Source organism: Callithrix jacchus, chromosome 15, assembly GCF_049354715.1.
Source record: "Callithrix jacchus isolate 240 chromosome 15, calJac240_pri, whole genome shotgun sequence".
Taxonomy (NCBI): Eukaryota; Metazoa; Chordata; class Mammalia; order Primates; family Cebidae; genus Callithrix; species Callithrix jacchus.
In genome coordinates this window covers 11144328-11171218 of record NC_133516.1, presented here as the reverse complement: position 1 = coordinate 11171218, position 26891 = coordinate 11144328, and the positions used below count along the sequence as shown (strand labels likewise).

Sequence of the window (26891 nt, the reverse complement as noted above, 5' to 3'; positions counted from 1 at the left end):
GGTACTGTCCCCTTGCAAAAAGACCAGTGGTGACTCAAGGTGTGATCCATGGATCAATGCTGATCCATAAACACTGTTACCAGCCCATAAAGAAATAAGCATTTCTAATCTGTGAGAATAAAAGTTTAGAAATTTTTACAGCAGTTGGACAAAATATGTTTATAACTGTTAAATTCAATAATTTAAAAATTGGAGTTTATGTATCTTTTAGATTTTGTTTTCCTATAATTTATTTTTATTGTATTTGTAAAAGCACTGGCTCAAGATGAACTGGAAATGAAAACAAGAAAATACCAAACTCATCCTTTACCACATTTATTTGGGGATAACTAAACCAGAAACTCAGAAGAGCAAGGATCTTGTCTGACATTTTTTAGTTTAACATGTGTCGACTGGGAGGGATTCATCGAGGATGACACCCAGAAGGGAACCAGCATTTGAATATCCATGTATGTGCAAGACACTGCCCTGGTCTGGATCTGACCTTACGTAATTATGTGCGTTCATCATCTTTCACTTTATCTTACTTTTAGAGACAGGGTCTTCCTCTGTCACCCAAGCTGGAGTGCAGAGGCATGGTCAATCATGGCTCACCGCAGCCTCAACCTCCTGGGCTCAAGCAATCCTTCCACCTCAGCCTCCTGGGTAGCTACTACAGGTGTGCGTCACCATGTCAGGCTAATTTTTAATTTTAGTAGAGACAGGCTCTTACTATAATGCCCAGGCTGGTCTCAAACTCCTGGCCTCCAGTGGTCCTCCCACCTCAGCCTCTCAAAGTGCTGGGCTTACAGGTGTGAGGTGAGCTACTGAGCCTTGTCATCCTTCACTTTAAAACTGAAGGACAGTTATTAAAATAAGGACATCCCAACAGAGAACGTAAACATCTTGAAATGTCAAAAATTTTAAGAAATGACTTCTTCATATCACCTTTTGAACTAAATATATTTTTGTGTCTATATAATTTGTATATGTTTCCTTTTTCCTTTAAAGGAAAAAAAAAAAAAAAGAGCTGCTTTTTTTTTTTTTTTTTTTTTTTTTTTTTGTAACTGAGTCTCATTGTTGCCCAGGCTGGAGTGCAGTGGTGCGATCTCAGTTTACTGCAACCTCCTCCTGGGTTCAAGCAATTTTCATGTCTTAGCCTCCTGAGCAGCTGGGACTACCGGCACGTACCAACACACCCAGCTAATTTTTTGTATTTTAGTACAGACGGGGTTTACCATGTTGCCCAGGCTGGTCCTGATCTCCTGAGCTCAGGCAATCTGCCCACATCAACCTCCCAAAGTGCTAGGATTACAAGCATGAGCCACCACACTCGGCCTCACCTGAACGTCGGCTGTTTCTGTAAAGCCATCTATAGAAAATGCTGTATGTTCTTTAGCAAACCTCCAAGCTCTACTACTTTCCCACATATACATCTTTGATCTCAATATTCAGGAACTGGGAGCTTGGCCAGAATACCTGTGTAGCCATAGCTGCCAATCTAATTGGGGGAAGGGGAATGGAATGGAGCATTTAGAGCTCTTTTCATTCAAAGTAAGGAGAGGAAATCATTACCTTTTTTGGGAGACCACTTAAAAATGACAGTAATGGGAGTGAGAGCATACTGGGTGATACCAAGAGGTCACCTTTAATTTATCAGAAGTTTTGATTGGTAAGCCTCACTTTCTACCACACTTGCTCCCAGGAATGACCATATAATATAGTGCTAAAAAGGCTGTCAAGCAAAACAACTATGTCTATTCAACATGACTACACACAGCTAATACAAATGCTCATCTTCACAGAAACTGCCTTTTGAAATAAATTCTGGCTCACTGCTTTTATTTCCATTATTTTCCTATCAATGACAGTAAACACTTAGATATTTATCTTATTGCTTATACAAAATTACTTTCCTGAAACCTTACAACCTTCCTTAAATCTTATACATTTTAGAAAAATGTCTTACATTTCTAACACTTTTTTAGTCATGCCTATGACATTCTAGCAAATCAAATAAAGGTTTTTGTTTTTGTAAGTTTAGATAATAACTGTCCAACAATTAACCACACTAGGTCTTTTAACCTTAAAGGTGTTTTATTTTTTGAGACAGTGTCTCGCTCTGTTGCTCAAACTGGAGTGCAGAGGCATGATCTCAGCTCACTGCAACCTCTGCCTCAGGGGTTCAAGCAATTCTCCTGCCTCAGCCTCTTAAGGTGCTGGGACTACTGGCATGTGCCACCACGCCCAGCTAATTTTTGTGTTTTTAGTAGAGACAGAGTTTCACCACATTAGCCAGGATGGTCTTGATTTCCTGACCTTGTGATCTGCCCACGTCAGCCTTCCAAAGTGCTGGGATTAAAGGCCACTGCACATGGCCACAGGTGTTTTATAATAATCAAAGTAAGCACCTTGCACAGTCTTAAGGGAATTATTTGGAAAGAAGCTTCAAACTCTAAGTATAAAAACAAAAATGAAAAAACAAGAGGTTTGTGTTTAAGGAAATGTTTTTCTTTTTAATGTAAAATCAAGTCATCAAATATTACTGATTTCCCAATCTGATTAAGAATCATAAAATCTCTAAAACAAGTAATGTGCTTCATCTCATTATTCAGAATTGCAACGGAGATAGCCGTGTAGTGATGAAATCTGGGTAACTGGTATGTCTTACTCAAGGCCTGTTTCTCCAAAACATTCTTTAAGCTTATATTCACTTTCCTAAACTTCCTTTCCTCTCTCCTTCCCCTAAGAAAAATAAACAACTTAGAAATATTATAAAATACTTCCATATTGTCTTTTACGGATTTCTTGAGAGAAGGAGATTTCTGTATGTATTACATAAATTTAACTATGAGAATAAGAATATGGGCTGGGAGCCACCATCTGTAATCCCAGAACTTTGGGAGGCCAAGGAGGGAGAATCACTTGAGGCCAGGAGTTCGAGACCAGCCTGGCCAACAAAGCGAAACCCTGTCTCTACTAAATATACAAAAATTAGCTGTATGTGTAGTCCCAGCTAGTTGGGAGACTGAGGTAGGAGAATTGCTTGAACCAGGTGGTACAGGTTGCAGTGAGCCGAGATGGTACCTCTGTACTACAGCCTGGGCAACAGAGTGAGACTCTATGTCAAAAAAAAAAAAAAAAAGAAGAAGAAGAAGAAAATAAGAATATGATCAGAATTATACTGATTAGGTAAATTTATGTTGATAATTTGGCTTATTCCTAGTTTGAAAGAGGACTAAGGGCCTTTTGTTTTAATGATGTACTTATTCTACTGGTTACACAAATAACAACACAGGATTAGGAATTTGTAGTTTAGGTGGGAAAGAAATTAATACCTGTGAAAAACGATAAAATCTCCAAATTTAATGCAGAGGATTACTTAATGTCATAGGGTGTAAGAATTCACTTATCATTCCTTTGCAAAAGTCACTGTAAGAAGGCCCCCATTATTTAATGGGAACAGTCTAAGAACCCATTTAATGGACATATTAAAGCAAAGCAGTACTAGATTCACATCTTATGAAATATCCATTAGAACTCAAATGTGTGGGCAGCTTTGATCACAGAGGACACAATTTTATAGTTCCCATATTGTCAGGTCCCAAGTAGATTATCTGCTTTGTAGACTACCCAGGGTATAACATAAATCCTAGGCAACTCTGGCTCTTTTCCCAGCAAGCTCTTCACATGAGCTTTCTTTGGAGCTTGATCAGAGCATATTAAAAAAAACTAAACACCTTTCTACAGCAAGGCACAAGAGAATTATACTGTAAATATAATCATATGAAGCATACCAAAACAAACAAAAATTCAGAATTCTTCTGAATATCATTTCAACTGATAATAATAACAGGGCTGATTAATTTTTCATTTAGGGCAATCCGCTAAAGTAATCTAATTTAAAAACCGTATCTTATAGAATAGTTCAGATTCTTTACATTATTCTACCTGTTCCAGGGTCTGATTTATAGTGTTGTTAAAACATTTACAATCTTCAAGTGACTTAGTTTCACCACTGCTTATCCCATATAAGACAATAGCACTTTTTTGACTAGTAATTACAATAAATAAAATGGCAATTAGTCTAAATAATATAACTATTATTGGCAGGAAATTTTATCCTCCATAATTACTACCAATCAAAATATTCTGCATATCCCAGTTAGTTCTAGAAATGGTGGTTAGGGTTTATTCCTCAAAAGAGAAAATCAAGCTCTCATCAATTCTTATTATTTTTTATTAGAAAGGTACAACTATGAAAATTTATGAACCAGGTGTGGTGGCTCATGCCTATATCCCAGCACTTTGGGAGGCCGAGGCAGGTGGATTGCTTGAGCCCAGGAGTTTGAGACCAGTGTGGGCAACATGGCGAGACCCAATCTCCACAAAAAACACAAAAAACTAGCTGGTCATGGTGGGACGCACCTGTAGTCCCAGTTACTGGGGGAGAGGGGTCTGGGGTGGGAGGACCACTTGAGCCGAGGAGATCAAGGATGCAGTGAGCCATGATCGTGCCACTGCACTCCAGTCTGGGCGATGGAATGAGACCCTGTCTCAAAGGAAAAAAGGAAAAAATTATGAAAAGAATGGAAAGTTTGTTGAGTATCTGTCAGTAGCGAATTTCTCAGTACTAAGTCTAAGCACCCTACTCTTTGATCATTCAACTTAAGAGGTGAGCTTAGATAAGTAACTCAGTATGTAACTACATTAAGATGGGTAAATGATACACAACTACAATTTCAAGGGGAAAATGATTTCAGAGATAATAGAAATAGCATGATATTTTCAAAAAAAGAAGTGAAAAGGAGTATTTTCTTGAATGTAAGACAACAGGTTGTGAGAGTATCTTTAGAGGTTACATTGTAAGGTGAAGTCTGATTTATCTTTGAAACTCTAAAGAGTGATTGATAAAATTTTCAGGGATGGACATACAAAAAATGTAAAGACCACAAAAAAGGAAAACAACAAAACCACAACAACATATGAGGGACAGTGAAGAAATTAGTAAAGAAATGGAAATGTCAGGTCAGGTGTCCCACAACATGCCCCCCAAGCATGAGAACTTAGCGGCTGAGTCCCGGGAAGGTCCGGCGCGGTACTACCTAGTGCACGCAACACCCGTCCTGCTGGCTGCAAGCCTCAGCTAGCAGGTGCCTACTGTCCTCCCCTCTGTGCTGGCTTTCAGCAAATTCATATGCTGAGCTGACTGAACCCTGATCTTCTTCCATCTGGAAGGACAAAAAAGCAACAAGTCTCATATTACAGAATGATACTCTTCACCATATACAGGTTTAAAATCAAAGCAACAAGCTGGCATCCACAATCTGAGGCACAAAAGAATGTTCAAACAACAGCACAGTTACTGTCACAAAAGAGGGCTAACAGAAACGTCTTAAGGTAAACACAAGCAAACAAAATAAAGCCACGATTCTCTAGTGCACAAAGCTCTAACTAAACATATATTACAGCTAAGTTTCTTTGAATACAATTCAGTTCTTCTATTAAATTCGTTTGCCACCAAGATTCAGGGTACTTATTGCAAAGGCATGTCCAATTTTTCACCTTTCCTACTTCCCTTCTCAGAAGACTTCTCTACTCTAACTGGACTTCATGACCTCAGAAATATTGAACATGTGTGTAAAGGGCTTACCTGATCTATCTGTTAACAAAAGAAATTTAATCCTCAATTAAATAGATTTTTAATGAGGGTTAATAATTTATATAAATTTCAGTTCTTTTTCTGTATTTGCATTAGAGACTTTTGGAGGCAATTTAATATGTGTCCACAGACATCCTTATTTTAAATCTTATTAAATTACAAGAAAATATCCTTAATGAATAAAAATCAATTTTGCCTCATCTCTACATATTTTCCCAAGACTGACCAATAAATATTTCTATGAAAGATGCTGTGATGAATTTCTGACACAAACAAAAAATAAGCAGAATTCCTTGGTTTCAAGAGTATAGTAAGTCTATGTGAAGATATCTTAATAGCTCTGCCTATAATACAAGGGAAGAGGGGAAGGGAAAATACTCAAAATGAGCTTTGTTTTATTCAAAAGAAAATTGTTAATAGTTTTGTATTAATCTTTTTTTTTTAAGAAGAAGTCCTGCTCTGTTATCCAGGATAGAGTGCAGTGGCATGATCTTGGCTCACTGCAACCTCTATCTCCTGGCTTCAAGCGATTCTCTTGTCCCGACCTCTTAAGTAGCTGGGATTACAGGTGCCGGCCACCATGCCTAGCTAATTTTTGTATTTTTACTAGAGATGGGGTTTCATCATGTTGGCCAGGATGGCCTCGAAACTCTTCACCTTAAGTGATCCACCTACCATGGCCTTCCAAAGTGCTGGGATTATAGGCGTGAGCCACTGCGCCTGGCCTTAATTGTTCCTAAGAAATAGTAACTTGTCAAGATTTGAAAGCTTTTAAAGATATCTGATATCCATACAGTTTTCCTCGCTGTCACGAGTAGTTACGCTATTATGGATCATACCCATGGGATATTGCTCAATGCAGTTAAAAAAAATTGATGCATTTGGGCTGGGCGCGGTGGCTCACGCCTGTAATCCCAGCACTTTGGGAGGCTGAGGCGGGTGGATCACGAGGTCAACAGATCAGATCATCCTGGTCAACATGGTGAAACCCCATCTCTACTAAAAATACAAAAAATTAGCTGGGCATGGTGGCGTGTGCCTGTAATCCCAGCTACTCAGGAGGCTGAGGCAGGAGAACTGCCTGAACCCAGGAGGCAGAGGTTGCGGTGAGCCGAGATCACACCATTGCACTCCAGCCTGGGTAACAAGAGCGAAACTCCGTCTCAAAAAAAAAAAAAATTGATGCATTCAAAATTCCAAGGCCGCATCAGCAGAAAGAGGTATATGAGCACCTGTACTCTATACAGCTATGAACAAATGCCCACCTAGTGGTCACTCGCTGCTCAATTTGAGTAACTATTTTCTGTGCCTGTCTTTCAGCTGAGCACAGTATTTCTTCTTTGTGTTGTCTTTAATGCTGATGGTAAATAAACAGACCACAGTATATAAAATGACCATCTGACAGGTGAAGAACCTGGAGGCTGAAGTGACTTGGTTAGGGCCCACTGGGAGTAGCAGCAACTGCAGCACCAGCATTCAGATCTGCCGCTCTCTGAACAGTGTTCGTTTCCACTCGTTCCACACCTGACTGGACAGTGGCTTGCAGGAGGATCAACTCACCAACATCCTGCTCTCACTGTGGTCTTTTGCACATGAATGTTCAGCTTACTGTTTTATTAGAGTATTACAGAAGCTGTGATCTTTATGATCTCCTTTCTCCATTAAGTCTAGCTTTGCTCAAAAAATGTGGTTTAAGCTAATATGAAATGTGAAAATATGACTTCCTAATTATTCAAAATACAAAAGTTATCTTTATATGACAAAAGAGTGGGCTAGAGTGTGCTTTTAAATAATGAGCTCTCCTTTTGCTTTAGAGTTAAATAATTAGATGTTCAAAAATGTGATAGAAAGCTACTGCTTTTAAAGTCACCTACAGATAAAACTGTGATACATATATTTGGGTCTGCCAAAAGTGAAGGTCAATCGTTGTTTTACTTCAGTTCTTGTTTTAAATATAAAGTTTAGTTGCCTACCACTTAAACACCCATTTGGACTCTCATCTAAAATTATTACACCACTGTAACTCGAAGTACAACTTTTTCTCAACTTGAAGCTAATAATAAAAAACTTGAAAGGTTCAGTAAATCTTTACACAGCTCAATGTTATGAACTCAGAGTTTTATAGAAGGTTAAGCGGTGCTTTGTAAAACCCATCCATTTGATAAAATGAACACAAAGATTAGACACCTTGAGAATAAATAAGAATTTAAAATTCAAATGAACACAGAAAGATTAGAAACCGTGAGAATAAAAAAGAATTTTTAGAAAGTACATGATTAAGAATCTGTAAGAAATCAACAGGGCAAGAAATGGAAAAGTGTCAATTTCTAAAAAGAAAAATAAGTTATGTTACTTTTCCCCTTTAAACCACACTTAATACATAGTTTTAGTATCTTAATATAAAAAGTTCTAAAATTTAAGCTTTCATCCCTTTCTATCAAAAGACATCTCTATACTATGATTTTTTTTACAAACTGACAGAATGAATCTGTCTGTGGAGATAAAGACACACACACATATTGTTCAATTTATAGATGCACTAAATAGTAGCCAGGATATGAGATGCTTTAGCAGCCATTACAGTATATGAACACAAATATGCACATCTATTTACATTACAGATTAAGGCAAGATAAAAAATGGGCACTCTTACTTCTAAATATGTAGCTTTAATTACTCAACATGCAGGAGCATTCATAAATATGAATAACATGACAAGCAGAAGCATTAGAATTGTACTAGAAAAGGTAGTTAAGATGTAAAAATATATAACAAGGTATAGATCTCTGTTCTGTTATGCTGAATTTTTATCTGAATTTTCTTCTCAAAGAAGAAATAGATTTTTTTTTTTTAGGTTTTAACATACATGTTAATAAAGGTCAAATTAGCAAGAGACAGAACTATGCTAACAAAAATGCCCCACTCTTTATTCATGCCTCTGCCCATCTTTTGGTATTGTTTAATTGACCTTTAAGCATGCAGAAGAGTTAATGAGGTTCTACTCCTCCTACTCTACCTAAGTCTGCTCAGCTGATTCCTTGCCCTCGACAATGGCTGCAGTGCGATGAACTCGTCACTTAAAGCAACTGTGTTGGAGTACATCTATAAGTGGACAGAAAAGGGATGGACACACAACAAGTCAGTGAGCTGTATTCATTATCTAAGAGACAGACACAGGACAAGCTCTGTAAATACATCTGCTCCCACACAAGGAAAAAATATCGTATGTGATACACATACATGACTAACATTGTAGGGCCACTGGCTGTGCCATCAAAGAAATTTATTCTTCACTCTTAACACCACATTGTTATTCTGGAGAAAAACAAGGCTCGGAATAAATGCTGACAGCTCTTCCTTTGATACAAGTTTTCTTGCTACTTTTGGTAAACAATGAAGTAGCTGACAACTTTCTAGCCATTTCTCCATCATTTGAAATCAGAAATGATACAAAGCTAAAAATAATAATTACTGCCCACAGCAAAGGAATAATGTTGCATATAGGATTTCAATGACCATATATTATTTCAGCAAAAAAAAGAAAAAAACCAGGAAAAACACACCAACCCCAGCAGGCTGGAAGATCCCTGAGTAGAAGTAGAGATTTCCTTCTTGGATTAGATTGGATTAGACCACCTAGAACATCCAGTTAAGTCATTTAGAAGTAAATTTAGTGAGTCAAGAAGGAAGATTATACTAGCTTTTACACATAGATAAAATGACTGGTTCACTGTACATTCAATTTTTAATCAAATTGACTAAATCAATTTTTAGCTTATAGTGAAAAGAACAAAAAATACATAAGCACTTTTAACTTGTCTAGGGGCCTAAGTATTTCCTATGTATTCCTTTAAAAAGAGGTTATAGGAAAGGTAACAATAACTAATATTATCACCTTTTATATTATTAAGAAATCTCTATGAAAACATGTAAGTTTGCAAACGCTCTGCCTAAAGTAGAATTTCTAAGGATAAATACATTTATCCTGATTACAGGTGAGTATCCCCAATCTGAAAATCCAAACTCTGAAACTTTGAGTGCTGCTGACATGATGCTCAAAGAAAATGCTCATTAAAGCATGTCAGATTTTGAATTAAGGATGCTGAATCAGTAAGTATAATGCAAATATTCCAAAATCTTAAACAATCTGAAAAAAGCATTCTGGAGAAAGGATACTTAACCTGTATTTACTTTAATAAAAAATTAAGTCTCTTTTTTTTTTTTTTTGAGACTTACAAATTGCCCAGGCTGGAGTGCAGTGGCGCAATATTGGTTCACTGCAACGTCTGCCTCCCAGATTCAAGCGATTCTCATGCCGTAGCCTCCTGAGTAGCTGGGATTACAGGTGTCGGCCACCATACTCAGCTAATTTTTCTATTTAAAAATTTTTTTAGTAGAGACAGGGTTTAAGCATGTTGGCCAGACTGGTCACAAATCCCTGAGCTCAAGCGATCTGCCCGCCTCAGCCTTCCAAAGTGCTGGGATTACAGGCGTGAGCCACTGCACCTGGCCTCAAGAAGTAAGTCTTTAAAACAATGCCATTCACGTATTTTGGTAAAATCTAACTGTATTTAGGCCAAAAAGGGGAGAAAAATTATTCTCTGTAAAGATCTAGAAAATAAGCATAATGGACAAAGTATTAAAAATAGTACTCTTTTATTATAATTTTTTTCCAGAAGATCCGGAATAGTAAAATAGGCAAACTTTCTGATATATATTGAAGTAAAATATTGGAGAGTGGAAAAGTCTGTTCACACTGATATAAATACATATGCATGAACAGATAGAGTAATCAGATTACGCACATTTTTTTAGCCCCATTTGGAGATCAGTATGACAGAGCAACATTCACATCTTCATTTTACTTATAATGATACCTGTTTCAGTGAGGACCAATTATACTCAGGCTCAGTGTGAGGTACTTCACACTCATTTTCTCTAACAACCATGTGAAGTGGTAATTATTTTTCTGATTTTATAGAGAAGGAAACTGAGGCTTAGTGAAGCGACTTGATCAAGGACATACATAATGAACTGTTTAAACAATATCTGAATTCAACTTTGTCAGGCGTCACAGGCCTATCCTGTCTTAATGGTGTGACCGTGTATATTGGCTAGGATTCAGCTGTCAAAGCAAATAAATGCTAAAGAAGCGCTTGTGGACAGGACCAACTGAAATGAAAACTAAGGCACTGCTCAGGAAGCCTAACTCACATCACTAAATGTTTAGGAAGTAGTTTTTCTATGTGTAGGATGAATATACAACTGAATTTCCAAAGTTGAAACAAAATTCACTTGGCATGTTACAGCATGTTTAAAAAATCTCAACCTGAGAAGAACTAAATAATAAACTCAGTGTTTATCAGGGCATAAGAGTTGACTAGAATATATTTTTGAGAGTATTTATCCAATACTATGCTATAGTTAAAAGGACAAAGTGAGAGATTTCTAGCTCATGTACTAGTCAAATATATAAAAAAGATACATTCAACTAAACAGATACTATTCTTGAGCATCTACTATGTATTTGAAAATTATTTCATTTAATCTTCACTACAAAGTTAACAAAGATATTTCTATCCTAAGTTTACCAATGAGGAAACTAAGATTCAAAGTCACAGAGATACCAAATGGTAGAGCTGGGATTTGGACTGAAGTTTATCATGCCCCAAAGATTCTTAAACACTATGTAATGTACTGCTAATATTTGCTGTAGTTTAATATTTATTAATCAATGTTTAGTGATATAATGTATTTTTAAAAATTCCATTCTGTAAAAATTATTTAGGTTAAAGAACTTATTTCATACTTTTTTGTTGAAAATAATGTAATCAGAAAAAAAATTACTCAAATTCTTATGTTTCTAATGACATGGCTACAGATCTTAATTATATATCTGATAGAATGCTGTGATAGTACTTTAAAAATATTTACTATTATTATCGGGATATAACTTGATAGTTTCATATCTAAAAACAAAATTTTTATTAACAAGTTTAAACAAATTTTAATTTATCAGTAGTCACAAATTAAGAGAAATAGTAAGAAATAACTTCAAAAATATCACACTGAACAATGTTTATGTCACAAAATACTTGAAACAAGAATGGCTAATTTCCTATATTCCACATAAGCAAATTATAATGACAGCTACTCATCATTAAAGATCCCTAACTAAGAAGATACTGAATATAAAAAGCAGTTACCTGTGCCTTTTCAGTACTTGTAGGATAGAGGTGTCGGTCAAATACCTTCTTTATAACATCAAGAAACAGACATGTAACAACCATGAGGATTATGGCAAACCAAGCAGAACCACTTGACAGGAGCTGAATAAACACAAAGTACATATTCTGGGAGCCCAAAAATGGCCTGCAAAGAAAGACAATATGCTTAATAAAAGTGGAAACCAAAAGACTTAAATCAGGACATCATGTAAAGATGCCATATTTGAAAGTAACAATTAAGTACTCCAAGAAAATGTTCAAAATTGAAATCAGTATAATTTAAATAACTGAACAGCTAACAAAACAAGATAGGCTTTAGTTGTTAAAAATAAAACAACTACAGTCTTTATTACGAACATAGCAAGCAGTTGACCAGATAACCTTATCTTAGTGGTAGCAGATCAGAAGAATAATGCAGTAATACAGACTTAAGGGACCAAGCAAAGTAAGAACAAGTGTGCAACAAAATATTTTAGAAGACGGATTATCTAAATCTTAGGATGAAAGCTTTATTCAGAGGCTTTTCTTCAAAAACATATTTTAAAATTAATGCACTCATAAATACTAGTTTTACAAAGTAATAGGTGTTACAATGGTATTCTTTTTGGGTTTTTGTATCTACTACCTCAAAAGAATATGGTGAAATATAGAAATATTCATAAGAACATCCTTTTATGATCATAAATAGAAGTTAACGTTTAGCTAATCCAAATTTTTTTGGCCTACTTTCCTAAGTTTTTGTCTGATAAATGGATCAAAGGCATAGCAGGCAAATGTAACATAAATTCTCCAAAGGAGAGACTTCAGTTGTCCATCACTTTACCAAAGAATCTCAGGAGATAAGTTAATTTTTAATCTATCAGAGTAGCAAACTGAGTATCTGATTCTACCAAGAAGATGATGCATACTAGTTACTTTTGTGAGAAAAGTTAATGATTAATATTGAATGGTTCTATGTGACTTATTTTATTGTACACATTAATACATAAATACATAATATAACAATTGTAAAGAAAATTGTGATGTAAGACAATTGGGGTTTAAATCTTGGCTTTGCTACTTTTTTGTCTTTGTGACCCTGAGGTTCAGTTTCTACATAGAAAAAAAAAGGGAGGATAATTATTGTGATGAGTCAATATAATATCTTATATTAAAAATCTAGCAAAATTGTAGATATTTTTAAAAAGTTAATTTTTCCCTGTCCATATCAGTAAGATCAACTGAAAGAAGTAAGCTTACCAGGAGTCTCCAATCTATTATGAACAGAATATGTTCATAATGTAACCTGTCACAATAAATGTTAATTATCGTTGAAGCAATACAATTCAAATACAATATATTCACTCACCAGAGAATCCCTCCATAAAACAAGGAAAATATGAAATAAAATATAATAGATCCCCAGGTAACGAGATGGTTGATCCAAGTCCAAAAATGAGTTTCCAGAGCCATCTAAAAAAAAGTTTTTATGTCCTTAGAAATATAAACGAATAAAGCTTTCCCATAACTTTTCAGATAAAACTCAAGAATAAACACAATTACAAATACCTAAAAGTTCCTCAGAAGATAGATATAATCCCTCAAAATCCCTCACAGATAAATATGAATGAAAAAAAAGTCCTAGTATAAAATAAAATAATTTCAAGTTTATAATGTTTTTCTTCTGTGAGGAAGCAGCATTCAAATTTCATGTGATTACTCTATTTTCAGCTCCATGGCCTAAAACAAATTATGTCATCTTGCATTATACACAGAGAAGCAAAATTTTAGAGATTTTTAAAACTGTGTTCATAAAAATCAGCTGAGGCTTCTCAAAATAGTAAACTTAAAAAACAATTTTTTGATAAAAATTTAAGTGAATTATTAAAATAGTAATCAGTGAAATTATTCATTATTGAAAATGGAAAAAGGAAAAGTATCTGTGGATAAAGAAATGAAGAAAATTAACTAATTATGTAAACACTTGCGAGATGTGCCCACATTCTTATTTCAGTACCATACCTTTACTGTGACTGTAATCACCATGACTGTGAAGACTAAGGTGCCAAATGTCCAATTTCCAAACATCTAAACAGAAAGGACACACTATTACATCATGTGCCAACATAGTATTAAAGGAAACGTCAGGTAAAAAGTCACTTAATTCTCTACTAAAAAACACTTGGAATTATTGGAGTAGCTACATTTGAAACTGGTGACTACACATAAAGTTAAGAGTATGAGAAAAAAGAGCATAAAGCATTATTTACGTATGTTATTATTACACACAATCATCTTACGGATATCATCATCAGACTGGAAACCCAAAGATGGGTTTAGAATGGTGTAGCACAGACTATTTTTAATTAGAATAACGTAGCCATTAGGGACTGCTTTATTGCTATCACAATACAAAACAGGTAACAAAATCCTGTTCAATCACAAGTACTTTCAGAAACTTTTCCAACCAGAAGTTTCAGCAGAGCACATGCCACAGTATTTCTGGATACAGTAGAGTAGAGCAGGAAAAAAGAAATTTACACCTAAAACCTGTATCTAAAAGGAAGGATAATGGACATGGAATTACTCCTCAAAGGATTCCATGTAAAAATCCAGTTACTGTCATACTGCCAGTGAGAAATTATTCCCCTGGGCTTTATAGCCAAAACTTATTAAGGTATTAAACATGCAGAATCCCAAGAGTTTCAGGATTTTACCTCTACAAATAAGAATACAACCAGAGTTTCTGTTAGTTTAGTTTACAAAGTAATCATTGTTAGTCCAAACCACCATTTTGTAAGCTCCCTGCTATTTTGCAGACCTTGGTCAAAGTGTTAACATTTCATGGGGGTTCAGGCCATGAGAAACATCCTGCCAAACCACCTGACCACAAGGCAGACAAAGGTCCAACTAAAGAAACATCCCTATTGTATCTTGCTGGATAAAGTTCCAAGGAACGCCACGAAGATAACCCACCAGAACAAGGGCCAGAACCACCTCATCATGGGAACATCTCATCAATATCCTGCTGGGCAGCAAACCATACTGCCCAGACCCCTCCTGGCCATACCTATAAACACCCCCAGCCTGTAGCAGTGGTGGGCTCTGGCATTAAGCTGGTTCTCCACTTCTGTAGGTTTTATGCTGGACAAAAAGCCTGTATTTGCTGTTGAGACGACCTCTTTGTGTGTAACGCTCAGCCCCTTCAAAACCTAACAATCATAATCTTAACAGTGGTTCAAAAAATTATTAGGCTGTTTCTTTTTATTACAGATTTCTAACAATTAGCATTTAGTTGAGAAACTACTTAACCTCTCTTTATCTTACTTTCTTTATTTGTAAAATGAGGATAAACCTCAATTTTCTATAAGAACTGGTATACACAAAAAAGAACAGGGTAACTGGTATACAATAAGCAATCAGTAAATAATAGTTATGACTATCAACATGAAACATCAATTAACATTCTTTTATTAGAGGGCATTTGGGGAATGTATATGTCAAGAGGAGAATGAAAATCATACTAAACCTGTGCTTATTTTAGCATTTCTAGAGATGTCTGCTTTTATCATCTCTAGAAATGACCCAGAAATATCAAAGATCGGTGGGTCTCAACTTAGCTCTCCGAGGAGGAGTGCCATTCTTCTCTTTCAGGGATATGGGGAGAGAGGGAGGGAGACAGAGGGAGAGAGGGAGACAAAATGAGGGAAGGGGGGGAGGGGGAGGGGGAGGGAGAGAGACAGAGAGACAGACACACACACACACACACACACACACACACACACACACACAAACACACAGTCAGGGTGTCGCTCTGTCACCCAGGTTGGAGTGCAGTGGCATGATCTCAGCTCACTGCAACCTCTGCCTCCTGGGCTCAAGCCAGCCTCCCAACTAGCTGGGACTAGAGGTGCACACTACCATACTTGGCTAATTTTTTGGTATTTTTAATAGAGATGGGCTTTCACCATGTTGCCCAGGCTGACCTTGAACTCTTGGGCTCAGGTGATCCACCTGCCTTGGCCTCCCAAAGTGTCAGGACTATGGGCATGAGCCACTGTGCCCAGCTGGGAGGGACACTTTGATGCAAGCAGGGGTCCTGGGCCTGGAAGTGGTAGGGGCATATGTCTACCCTTCAGTATCTGGTTTTACTGGGCCTAGATTGACAGGCGGGTTGGGGGGGGGGCATGTTACATGGTATTTTCTTTAGAGGAGGATTTAGAGCTTCCTCTTGCATAGGCCCCATTTAAGGCTGTAAAAGAAGCTATACAAAAGCATTCACATGGCTTTTTGTGGGTAAAATTACACAAAGTAATGTATTTCAACTGCAATCAACCAGTTAAGACTGCTGTCTCTTTCCATTCTGACTTGCCCTTGAGCTGGTAGGTGATAAAGTGAGTGGTAAAGGGCATTTTGGAGATCTGGCTAAAGATAAGCTTACATTTGGTTTGGGTTAAATGAGACATATTTGTCACTCATAGTCATCTGCATATATACTTAAGTTCATAGTTATAATTGTATGGTTTTTTTTTTTCTTAAAGCAGTCCTGTGAAAATGTTTAGATTCTACTAAACCTAGATCTGTCCCTGCTCAGAAGAGAAAGATGCTCAAAATACTTTCTTTTCCACTCTGCTTGGTTTCTGGATCACTTCTTAGATGAGAAGAATGAGTGTACCCAGAGCACAGATGAAGAACTGATGATCTGGAATTGAGTCCTAGGCCATTGCTCCATTTAGAACAGTGGGTCTCAAGTGGGGGTGATTTTGCCTCTGTAAGGACATACGGTGAACTCTGGCAACACTTTTGGTCGCTGTAACTGGGGGGGGGGGTGTGGGTAGATGTACGTGTTTTACTAGTATCTAGTGGGAAGAAGCTAGGGACACTGCTAGGATGGGCCCCCACCACGAAAAATTATCCAGCTCAAAATACAGTAATGCAGAGGTTGAGAAAACCTGATTTGGAGGGTAAGAAGAGGAGAAGACTGAAAGGAATAGTCAAAAACATTAGGAACTCAAGGTAAGCTACAGAAGCTGAAAGAAGATAATGTGGCAGGAAGGAAGGCTTCATAAATTGCATCCAATGCTCAAGTTCGTAAGTTCTGAGACATGCTCTTGAATTTAGCAACGTGGAAGTGGTCGTGGCCATAAAGAACATGATTTTAATAGGAGTACTGAGGGTGAAAAGCCCCACTGGAGTACTTTCAAGGGAGAATGAGAGGTCAGGGAGTAGATATAATGAGAAAAGATAACTTCTTCAAGCTGGAACAAGAGGTTGTGAGCCAAGGCAGTGTGTTTTTTATTAGAAGACGGGAGATCTCAGAGCATGTTTGTATGGTGACTGGCTTGATCCAACAGGGATGAAAGATTGATGGTGAAGGAAAGAGAGGAAAGCTGCAGGAGCAAAGTCCTGGCTTAAGCAAGAAGAGGTTTAACAATAAAGAGGGATGAAAGTCTTTTATCAGGTTTAACCATACATCTCTCTATACAAGATTTAACTTCCTTAGAGTTAATTAGTTGTTCAGTTCGTCAGTATAAACTCTCTTTACTATACACTGATTACAAGCTATGACCAACTGTTGGATGGTACCGTAAGAAGCAAGATATCGTTTTCTGTTCTCCTCTAAGGTATAGCTATATCTAACTTTCTATTAAGTTTCATTAAATATCCTGGAATATTGTTAGTGCTTAAATTTTTGTCTCATGAATAGATGAGTATACAGGGATATTTTATAATGAACTAAACAAAGATTTTTTTTTTTGTAACCATATAACCTTTTATTAAACAATCGGTATCTACCTATAGGAATTAAGTTATATGAGTGACCTGACTGGTAACTACAGCAGTCAAATCATTCAAATTGAAATAAAGGATATAGCATTCTCTTGTGGAATACAGATACAATACGGTATGTATTTCTTGTCTTAACAGAGCTCTCACCATTTGGTTAGGTTTCCACAGTTATATGTATAGTATGAAAAAAATTAAGGATAGGAAATAAGGGGAGAAATCATTAAAAATTCAATAGTAAACATTACACAAAGGTTTATTTTTCTTTCTCTCAAAATTACAACCTGAAATTTCATCTCCTCAGTCTACCTTGTAATAATGCTCATTATTTATCCCCAGCTAATCTGGTTTAAATGCTTAATGGTCTAGAAGGCTTAATGAAGGGGTGAAGAATTACTTTTTCTTGCTCAATCCTTTCTTTTCCATTTAATTTTTAATGAGGTGGTACAGTGTATAATGTTTTTTAGAATGGTGCTGAGGGTCTGCCAGCTCCAAAATCTCTACTGGAGAAGTCAAATTGGATCTTTGTTTTTCTTGGAGAGATGGGATCTTGCTATACTACCCAAGCTGGTCTTGAATTTCTGGGCTCAAGTCATCCTTCCGCTTCGGGCTCCCAAAGTGCTGGGATTACAGAAATGAGCTACTGTGCCCAGCCCAAATTGGAATTTACATACTCTGATAGCTTTCTACTTTTTCTACCAATCCTGTATTTTTAAAATTTTAATTATTTTAATTTTTCAAACTGGGTACACTTCCATAAAGAAAAGAAACATTATTAATAATAGATGCTTTCCTCTGAATTCCTGTACACTTTAGTAAAACAAAACAAAAGAAACTTCCTATTCGGGCAGGATCTCATTTTAAAGAGCAGTTAGCTACTTGGTAACTGAGAAGAAATGGAATAGATATTAGTGTTTGGGTCCCTAAGTTAAAAAACAAACCAAATGAAGATACAAATTCCTATCTCTGAACTCTCCTCCCCTCCCCTCTTAATTCTGTCTGGTTCTCCCCCCACTATTTCAGGTGAGAGTGAGCGTACTCACTCCTATGTCTATGTATATGGTGGCACTTGCACTGATGGTAAGACAGTGCAGAAGGGCGCCAGGCTCACGGTTGCTTCTCTCAAGAACTGAGAATCAACACTAAGAATGGAGGTTTTAAAGTTACATCAATCAGCATTTGAATTCTATTACTTTCATTTGTTTACTGTGTGAACTTAGGCAAGTTTCTTAACCTCTCCGAGGGTAATACGCAAAAATTAATATATTTCTCAGAGTTATTACGATTTAATAAGCTAATACATGTACCAGGCATAGAGAAAAAACTCAGTAAAAGGTAGTTATTATTTGGGAAGTGCTGTAGCCTTTTTGCTGCAAGATTCACATTTTTATCCATATCAGACTAAATATGTGCTCAAAAGTGAAGTGGCAATTATACTTACTGCCTATTCTACAAGATAAAGGGATCTGGCGTGGTTAAGGCCTCTACGTTTGAAACCCATTTCCTTTATTACATCGGTGCATTTTGTTATTAGTTTACTTGCTCATTTTCTGCTTCCTTCATAAGATTCTAAGCTCCATGACCAAGTTACTCACTCTCATATTTCCAGAGCCTAGTATAGTACAGTACTTGGGAATGGCTGTCTTCAATAAAGATCTGTTGAGTAGATAAAACTTTACATTCTTCCAATTGCAAATTTTCTGTCTGTATCTCCAAACATATTTTGCAATTCTTAAGTGGTGGAAAAGGAAAAGGGAAACTAAAAGTGACGACCATTTCCAGTCCACCAGAGGCCCTACCACTGCTGTCATTTCTTTTCTTCCTGACCCATTTAGCTAAGCCTTGAAAGAGAGGTCTAGCTCTGCCAAGCATCTCTCAACATAAGCACCCCAATCAGAACACAATGTAACAGTGTAATGTTAAAAACGCACTATTTCCTAATTTCATACTTCACAAAAGTGGCCAAATTAAATATGAAGTTATGATATCAACTTAGAATTGTGTGTGCAGTGAAGAGTAATATGTAGCATTTCCTAAGTAAACAGCAATGCAATTAAAAGCAAACAAATAAACACTAAGTCCTCATTTCTCATCTGAAAAATGGGTATTAATACCTCTCTAACAAGATTATTGGGAGGATTAATGGAGAGGAGGTGTATAAAGTACTTAGTACAAAAGTAAGTACCAAATAAATGGCAGCTACTAATAACAAAGTGAATAGTATGCAGGGGCAATAACATATTCGCTGCATGAGCTCATTTCTGAATAGAAAAATTATCCAGTAACTTGAGTTTCATTTGGAGATTACACTGCATTGCCTGTTTCCATTTGTATGAAACTTTTTAACAAAAACTTTTAAACCTTTTTATATTGCATTTTAATACTTGAAATTCTATAATTTAAATTAAATTTTACTTTTTTATGACAAAAGTACATGCATTCTTTAAAAAATTATATACTTTACCTGGCCATTTCCAAGTAGAGAGGTATCTTTCCCTATTAGTAAATAGGATCCAAAAAAGAAAATAAAGGCATGACTAAAACCCAGGATGGTCCAATAAAGGAATGTTTTAATACTTAAGAGGCGGTTTTTACTAATGTCTCTGTTAAAAAGAAGAAGAGAAAAAGAAACATATTAGGAATAATTTATTATTTGCCTACTAAGCAATTATTATAATTTAATAATTAAAAAACAAGATAATTATTTTAAAATTGCTTGAAAATATTAGCACAAAGAATAAATCCAAATTTACAAACCACTGCTTATAATATTATACATCTATTTAATAGCTTATAGTTCACATAATATATTCAAATATATTTTCTCATTTGATAGAGAAATATGATAGGCTGGGCATGGTCGCTGGTGCCTGTAGTCCCAACACTTTGGGAGGCCGAGGCAGGAGAATCACCTGAGACTAGAGTTTGAGAATAACCTGGGCAACAGAGCAAAACCCTGTCTCTACTAAAAAATTAAAAAAAAAATTAGCCAGGCATGGTGGTATGTGCCTGCAATCCCAGTTACTCCAGAGGTTAAGATGGGAAAGTCTTAAAGAGCCTGGGAGACTGAGGCTGCAAGTGAACTGTGATCTTGCTATTGCACTCTAGTCTGAGTGACAGAACAAGACCCTGTCTCAGAAATGAAAAATAAGAGATATGATATAGGCATTAACACTTCACTTTCATTTTGACAAGTTGATTTATCTGTTATATCCTTCTGTTAACATTCAGTCACTCTGCCATCATGGTCTCTTTTTAGTGAGGATATCTGAGTTAGGTTCAGAACTGATCCTCCTAACTTCCCTTCTAACAATAACTATTATGGGAAGAACAATCTATGCCAATCTGAGGTCAAGCCCTATCCTAGATAACCTGAGAAATCAAAGTAAATTAATCCAAATGTAGATAATTAGATGCCTCTGTAAGTGGTACCTCAATAGCTGCCTGTGTAAGAGATTACAGCTGGCCCTGAGGAAGGGTCCCAGTCACATCACTGGGATTACTTGGTTCTGGGGAAGCAGAGGATCTGGGGTGGGAATTAATGTCCTAACCTCTGCATTTCACACTAATTATTACTCATAAATTTTGCTAACAGATGAAAAACTAACTTTTAGGAATTCTGGAGACTACCACTTATGAATAACCTCTTTCGTGCACATGAAATAGATATTACTGGTTTGTGACAGTAAGAGCAAGTTACACAACTGTCCAGTGCATTCCCAGAATGAAAGCACTCATTCCTAAAAAAACACTGGAAACATTATTCAAATTTTCTCTTTGAAAGAAACCTTTTTTCTTTGATATTCAACAACTTCAAATCATATGACAACTAAAGAACTTTCCTTAGTAAAGCATTAATCATCAAGACGTAAATAAATATATTTTTTACTTTATTTATTTATTTAGAGACGAAGTTTCACTCGTTACCCAGGCTGGAGTGCAATGGCGCGATCTCGGCTTACCGCAACCTCCGCCTCCTGGGTTCAGGCAATTCTTCTGCCTCAGCCTCCTGAGTAGCTGGGATTACAGGCACACACCACCATGAATTGTAAATCATTCTACAGACACATGCACATGTATGTTTATTGCAGCTCTGTTCACAATAGCAGATTTGGAACCAACCCAAATGCCCAACAATGATAGACTGGATAAAGAAAATGTGGCATATATACACAATGGAATACTATGCAGCCATAAAAAAGGATGAGTTAATGTCCTTTGCAGGGACATGCATAAAGCTGGAAACCATCATTCTCAGCAATTTAACAGGAACAGAAAACCAAACACAACATGTTCTCACTCACTTATAAGTGGGAGCTGAACAATGAGAACACATGGACACTAGGAGGGGAACATCATACACCAGAGCCTGTTGCGGGGTGGGGAGGCTAGGGGAGGCAGAACATTAGGAGAAATACCTAAAGTAGATGACAGGGTGATGGATGCAGCAAACCACCATGGCACATGTATACCTTTGTAACAACCTGAATGTTCTGCACATGCACCCCAGAACTTAAAGTACAATAAAAAAAATTAAGGCCACTTAATACCAGAAAATACTTACCGATAGAGGGTGGGCTTATTTTGTAATACATGAGGGTCTATATGCTGTTCCAAAAGACTATATATCAGAATAGGTAGGGAAGTAAAACAAATATTGTATAAAGTCAGGTACACGCTGTCATACAATGTCTAGAAAGAAAAATTGGTAGGAATGTTGAGATTCTAAATTACGCATTACCATTATGCATACATCACAACTGTGCATATTAAAAACATAAAATTATAGTTTTAAAAATTTACACTAAAATCCACGGTAGTAATTTCAATTAAATAATTCCAACTTGTTTTTAATCTAGACATAAATATATAATGTTCCTAGGCTGGTATTCTTTGTGAGAACTGGAATATTTTGCTATGTCAGGTGCTTATAGAATTACAGTGAGTTAGATTAACATTTCGAATTCTCCACAATTTGGTCAGTGTGAAGTAATCTCACATACTTCTCCAGGTACTACAGGCAACTTACTCCTTCCATACGTGACACATACAGTTTATCTTTCATGGCTTTGTCTCCCTGTCTACATCCTACACTTCCTTTTAAGGCACTGAACAAGATTATCTTCTTCCATGAAATGCTGCATGATGGCTCAAGTCCTTGATGATATCTTGCTCTTCTAAACAGTCACAGGTACCACTGCTGGTACTAATCACTTAGCACTTTGCCTATGCTTCACATATTGTTTTTATTTTTATGAATATCACATCCCAAATTACACTATAAACTCCCCAGAAAATCTAATCAAAATATGTCAGTTTCCCTTGTTGTACTGTCTTAGCATATTCTTTAGTTCATTCAGGTAAAAAACTTTTAATGGTAATCAGTGCCTAAGCAAGTATGTGGAATTTAGAGTTACAGACTGTAAACAGGATAAAACAGCAATTAAGAATAGGAAAAAACTCATGAAAAACCTAAGATAATTAAGCTCTTGTTTTTTCAATAAATTAGAACTAGCACTGATCAATTTGAGATGTAAGTATGGTATGTGAAAAGGGTGCCTGCCACAGCAGTCAGAAGCAGTAGGTCAAAGTCATGGTTTAGTCATTAACTTAGCAAGGCAAGTTGCTTAATTTCTGTGGATTTCATTTCCCTTTTCTAGAAATTAAAACAGAGTAGATCAGGACTGGTAAATATGTGGCATGCATGCAAACAAAGACCCATCTTGTGCCCATTACAACTACTGCTAACAAAAGACATTTTCCCTGTGAGTCTGCAGCCTTAGAGTCCTTTTCAATATAGCACTCTAGGTGCCTTATCAATTATTTAAAGGTAGCTTCTGAGATTAAACCTATATGTCATCCCTGGACTACATCACTATTGCTCCTTCCAATTTAAGACATTTCGAGTCAAAAAAAAATGAGGTGAACTTCCAAGTTACCAGGCCTGGCTTGATTTGGATTTTACAGAAATATCACAAATAAGTTATCCCAGTTCTCTCATATACTGTTAAGAGTTATTATCTATTTTTTAAAAGCATCCAGAATTATATTTTGGTATTACCACTCACCTCACACAGAAAACCAGAAAAAATAAATATTCTGAATGTTATGCTGGTTAAACATACTAAACAGAAAAGTTTTGTCTGGTTCCCTGCAAGAGTAAGAAAAATGAAGAAGTCCCTTCAAGTGTCTATGAAAATCCGAACATACATACCTTACTCTAAAAGGACAAAATACAAAACACAAGTTTCTATTTACTTACTTGTTGAGAAAACAAACAGTAGAACTGATATAAAAACTGGGGTGTGATAAAGCACACATTCTGAAAAACAAGATTAAATGGGAAATAATTAAAATATTTAGGCCTAAAAGACAAAAGAAAAAAGAAAAAAAAAAGGCTATTAAAGTGTCCACAATCTCAATTGTTAAAGTAAGTAAAGGATAAGGGACTTGTCCATATAAGACAGAAAAGCAGGATTCCCATTTTATGAAAAAATGTCTAAAAACATTCTAAGCAACAGTGCAGATATGAGAATGAAAAAACCTGACTCCTCTCATTGCCAAGCAATACAGTAATTTTGAATTTACAACCTTCAAACTATTACTAAATACTTTTCATATATAGTACAGTAAGATTTACTTAAACTTTAGGGCTATGGTATCTTTACAACACAACAATCTTTGAAACACACAATAACTCGAACCATCAAAACTTCTTTCCATCTCAATATACTCATATTACAAGTAAAAGCTAGAAAAATAAGTCAGAAAAAAATTGCCATCATCTTACAGCAATATGCAATTGCGTTCTTTCACTGGATTGTAGCTATCAATTATGGAAATATATGCAACACAGTACACTCTGGTGTTATTAAATATATTGGTAACGGGCCGTTAATGTGGATTCTGCAGACTCCCAGTTTGTACAAAAGGATCCAACAACAGAACAGAATTTCAATATAATTTGTTTCTTTGTAATCCTACATATTTTATTTTATGCATATAAAAGCTCTATACTGAGGAGCTCACACATCTCATTAAACTACTAAAGGGTCATTCATGGCATAAAAAGGCTAAGAACCTCTACTTGAAACCATTATGTTGGTGTTAAAACTTATTGCTGGTTCAGGACAAAATAACTTTAAAGACATCAAATGTACTGTGTTCTAATTTACAAGGAACCCTTGGGCCCCAGGCAACCACTGATTTGGCTTCTGTCGGTATAGAACCCATTTATGACAAAACACTATTGTGTTTACTTATTGAAACAATTTTAAAGAAAAAATATATGTGGTTATGACATTCCTTAAATTGACACTCCATAATTCATCAATAATTGACACTAAATACGTGAAACCCACCTTATAAAAAAAATACTGTACAAGGGTAGCTATTCTAATATAATAAAAATGACCATGAACAAAGAGCAATTTGGAGAGGAATTTAAATCTGGCTATTGCATAGTCACTGTTTCTTGCAGCCTGTCTTCCTTCTTTACCCATGATTCCTGTAATAAAAGAGACAAGAGACATGTTTCACTGGTAACTGATAAGTGTAATTTTCATGAAAAATCTGTAAATATCTTAATTATTTATAATAGTTGAACACGCACTTAGGAATATTAATTCCTAATATATAGCAGATAGCTGATGTCCAAAAGGTTGTTCTACTTTATTACTAGAAAGCTACAATATTTATCAGACACATAACACCAATCTGCAAAGAATTAGAATATGAAAAGATAGGCCGGGTACAGTAGCTCACATCTGTAATCCCAGAACTTTGGGAGGCTGAGGAGGGCAGATCACGAGGTCAGGATATCGAGACCATACTGGCTAACATGGTGAAACCCCATCTCTACTAAAAATACAAAAAATTAGCCAGGCATGGTGGTGTGTGCCTCTAATCTCAGCTAATTGGGAGCCTGAGGCAGGACAATTGCTTGAACCCAGGAGGCGGAGGTTGCAGTGATCCCAAGCTCACGCCACTGTACTCCAGCCTGGGTGACAGAGCAAGGCTCCGTCTCCAAAAAAAAACAAAAACATATATATATATATATATATGTTCCGTCTCCAAAAAAAAACAAAAACATACATACATATATATATTATATAAAATAATATTGAAAGTTAAGGATTTAGCAGGAACATCTATTATTACACTAGTAAGTACAAGTACTGGGTAACACACTTCCGATGGACAGAATGCTATAAAATACTTCACTATTTTCAAGGAATATAAAAAATATTCAAATTGAGTCATCTGAATTTAACAAAATGAGCATAACACTTCCATGAGTAAGTCAAAATGTGCTTTTTAAAAGAAAAATATGAATTTAAGTTAAATTTTAAAAAATGTACAGTATCATTTGAAATCAGTGCATCATTTCATCTGACAATTATGAATACTTTTTTAAAGGTTACAATAATCCTTAAGGTTTCAAAAAAGAAAAGGAGTCATCACCCAGTTTGTATTTTTCAATCTAGAAGCAACTTTTAAAAATTATTTCAAAATTAAAATTTTTGTCATAAAAGGATGAAAGTGTTCCAAAATCTATAATTAAAAAAACTATATTCATAATCCCTAGAGAAAACTGGTTGTTTGCATCCTTTCAGAAATTTTCTTTCTGCTTATTTCATGTCTGTGTGTGGATGTTATTTCATATATACAAAAACATGTATAAAAATGTGGCTCAGGCCAGCCATGGTGGCTCACGAATGTAATCTCAGCACTTTGGGAGGCCAAGGAGATGGATGACCTGACGTCAGGAGTCTGGGACCAGCCTGGCCAAAATGGTGAAACCCTATCTCTAGCAAAATACAAAATACAGGTGTGGTTATGGGCACCTTTTAGCTCAGGAGGCTAAGGCAGAAGAATCTCAAAAAAAAAAATTATTTTTTTATAATTTGCTTTTGTTGCTTACCAGATTATGTACATTGCTTATAATGTATACTTGTAATGTATATCTTTATTAACATGCTCAATTTTTTTCCTAGAAGAAATTCCTGCATGCATAATTTAATGTCAATAGGCATACATTTAAAATTCTGTTTTGAATAATGATGCAGGGTATACCAATTTATGCTGCCAGTAACGTTGTGTAAGACCATTTGTTAATCTATACCTTTACCAACTCCAGGCTTATCAATGTTTGTAATACATTACAGTACATACTAATCTGACAGGCAGTTTTAATTTCCATTGTTGGAGGGACTGAACTTTTTTTTTCTTTCTTTTTTTTTTTTTTTGAGACAGAG

General features: G+C 36.0%; 1 protein-coding gene across 8 annotated transcripts in view; it reads right to left on the bottom strand.

Moving 5' to 3' along the window:
• ATP11B (ATPase phospholipid transporting 11B (putative)) overlaps positions 1-26891 on the bottom strand; it is a 121062-nt gene that overhangs the window by 10784 nt on the left and 83387 nt on the right. For 2 of the 8 annotated variants that reach the window (XM_035274589.3, XM_035274598.3), the window contains exons 22-29: positions 24996-25141; positions 23897-23956; positions 22199-22326; positions 20099-20237; positions 13870-13935; positions 13217-13320; positions 11848-12013; positions 8658-8743 (exon numbers count right to left, since the gene is read on the bottom strand). In XM_035274589.3, coding sequence (XP_035130480.1) covers positions 8658-8743; positions 11848-12013; positions 13217-13320; positions 13870-13935; positions 20099-20237; positions 22199-22326; positions 23897-23956; positions 24996-25141 — 895 coding nt within the window. Of the gene's footprint in view, positions 1-4407; positions 4532-5084; positions 5211-8657; positions 8744-11847; positions 12014-13216; positions 13321-13869; positions 13936-20098; positions 20238-22198; positions 22327-23896; positions 23957-24995; positions 25142-26891 lie in introns of all 8 variants that reach the window. The other 6 variants (XM_035274591.3, XM_078350231.1, XR_008476575.2 and 3 more) reach the window with 5 other exon arrangements.